Genomic DNA, 1,543 nt, shown 5'->3' on the forward strand with positions numbered 1-1,543 from the left:
TGAACCTTCAGTGAAAGTAAAAGAACCTTCAGTACAAGAGGCCACATCTACTAGTGACATCCTGAAAGTTCCCAAGCCTGAGCCCATGCCAGAACCTAAAGAACCTACTCCGGAGAAAAATTCCAAAAAAGAAAAAGACAAGACACGGCCAAGATCTCGGTCACGTTCCAAGTCAAGGTCACGGACCCGTTCTCGGTCTCCTCATACTCGACCAAGAAGGCGCCATAGGTCCCGATCAAGATCATACTCACCCAGAAGGCGGCCAAGCCCAAGAAGGAGACCATCTCCTCGAAGAAGAAGCCCACCACGACGAATGCCGCCACCTCCAAGGCACAGAAGGAGTAGATCTCCCGTAAGACGGAGGCGGTCATCAGCATCGCTGCCTGGGAGCAGTTCATCATCCTCCTCATCTCGTTCCCGGTCACCACCAAAGAAACCTCCCAAGAGGACGTCCAGCCCCCCTCGAAAAACTCGTAGGTTATCTCCTTCAGCAAGTCCTCCAAGGCGAAGTCCTCGATGGCACAGGCCATCCCCACCAGCTACTCCACCACCAAAAACACGTCATTCCCCAACGCCCCAGCAGTCAAACCGTACAAGAAAAAGTCGTGTTTCTGTGTCTCCGGGGAGAACTTCAGGTAAAGTAACAAAACATAAAGGTACTGAGAAAACAGAATCACCAGCACCAGCACCAAAGCCTAGAAAAGTAGAGTTATCTGAATCTGAAGAAGATAAAGGCGGCAAGATGGCTGCAGCTGATTCTGTGCAGCAGCGACGCCAGTACAGACGACAGAACCAGCAGTCTTCATCTGACTCCAGCTCATCCTCTTCCTCTGAAGATGAGCGACCCAAGCGATCCCATGTGAAAAATGGTGAGGTGGGCCGGCGGTGGAGACATTCCCCTTCCCGAAGTGCGTCTCCATCACCACGAAAGCGCCAGAAAGAGACCTCCCCTCGTGGTAGACGAAGGAGAAGCCCCTCCCCTCCACCTGCCAGAAGACGCCACTCACCCTCACCAGCTCCTCCTCCTCGGCGGCGCAGATCCCCCCCACACCACCGCCACGACGAAGGACTCCCTCACCTCCCCCTCGGCGGCGCTCACCTTCCCCAAGAAGATACTCTCCTCCCGTAGAGGAGATACTCTCCTTCTCCACCTCCAAAGAGAAGGACGGCTTCGCCCCCACCCCCTCCCAAGAGAAGGGCATCACCATCCCCACCACCAAAGCGCCGGGTCTCCCCCTCTCCGCCTCCCAAACAGAGAAGCTCCCCAGCCGCCAAGAGACGCTCACCTTCTGTCTCATCAAAGCCTAAGAAAGGGTCTTCCCCAAGCCGTGCTCCCAGGGAGACCCGGTCACCACAACCAAACAAACGGCATTCTCCCTCACCACGGCCTCGAGCTCCTCAGACCTCACGTCCTCCACCGGCTCGAAGAGGAATGTCAGCCTCACCCCAAAGAAGGCAGTCCCCATCTCCGAGTACCAGGCCCATTAGAAGAGTCTCCAGAACTCCAGAACTTAAAAAGACAAAAAAGGCTGCCTCACCGAGC

The 1,543-nt window shown here is 55.6% G+C and overlaps 2 protein-coding genes across 2 annotated transcripts in view; one reads left to right on the plus strand and one right to left on the minus strand.

The window, feature by feature from the left end:
• The window catches only part of Cd2ap (CD2 associated protein), a 132,784-nt gene that overhangs the window by 80,090 nt on the left and 51,151 nt on the right, over positions 1 to 1,543 (minus strand). The gene's annotated exons all lie outside the window — the stretch shown is intronic.
• Positions 1 to 1,543, plus strand: part of LOC105742591 (serine/arginine repetitive matrix protein 1-like) — a 37,580-nt gene that overhangs the window by 14,597 nt on the left and 21,440 nt on the right. Inside the window, 3 exon segments of the mRNA XM_023722939.1 lie at positions 6 to 1,042; positions 1,045 to 1,127; positions 1,129 to 1,541. Of these exon segments, the coding sequence (XP_023578707.1) occupies positions 6 to 1,042; positions 1,045 to 1,127; positions 1,129 to 1,541 (1,533 nt within the window).

The sequence above is a fragment of the Octodon degus genome, unplaced genomic scaffold, assembly GCF_000260255.1.
Source record: "Octodon degus isolate 3935 unplaced genomic scaffold, OctDeg1.0 scaffold00005, whole genome shotgun sequence".
In the NCBI taxonomy this organism is placed as follows: Eukaryota; Metazoa; Chordata; class Mammalia; order Rodentia; family Octodontidae; genus Octodon; species Octodon degus.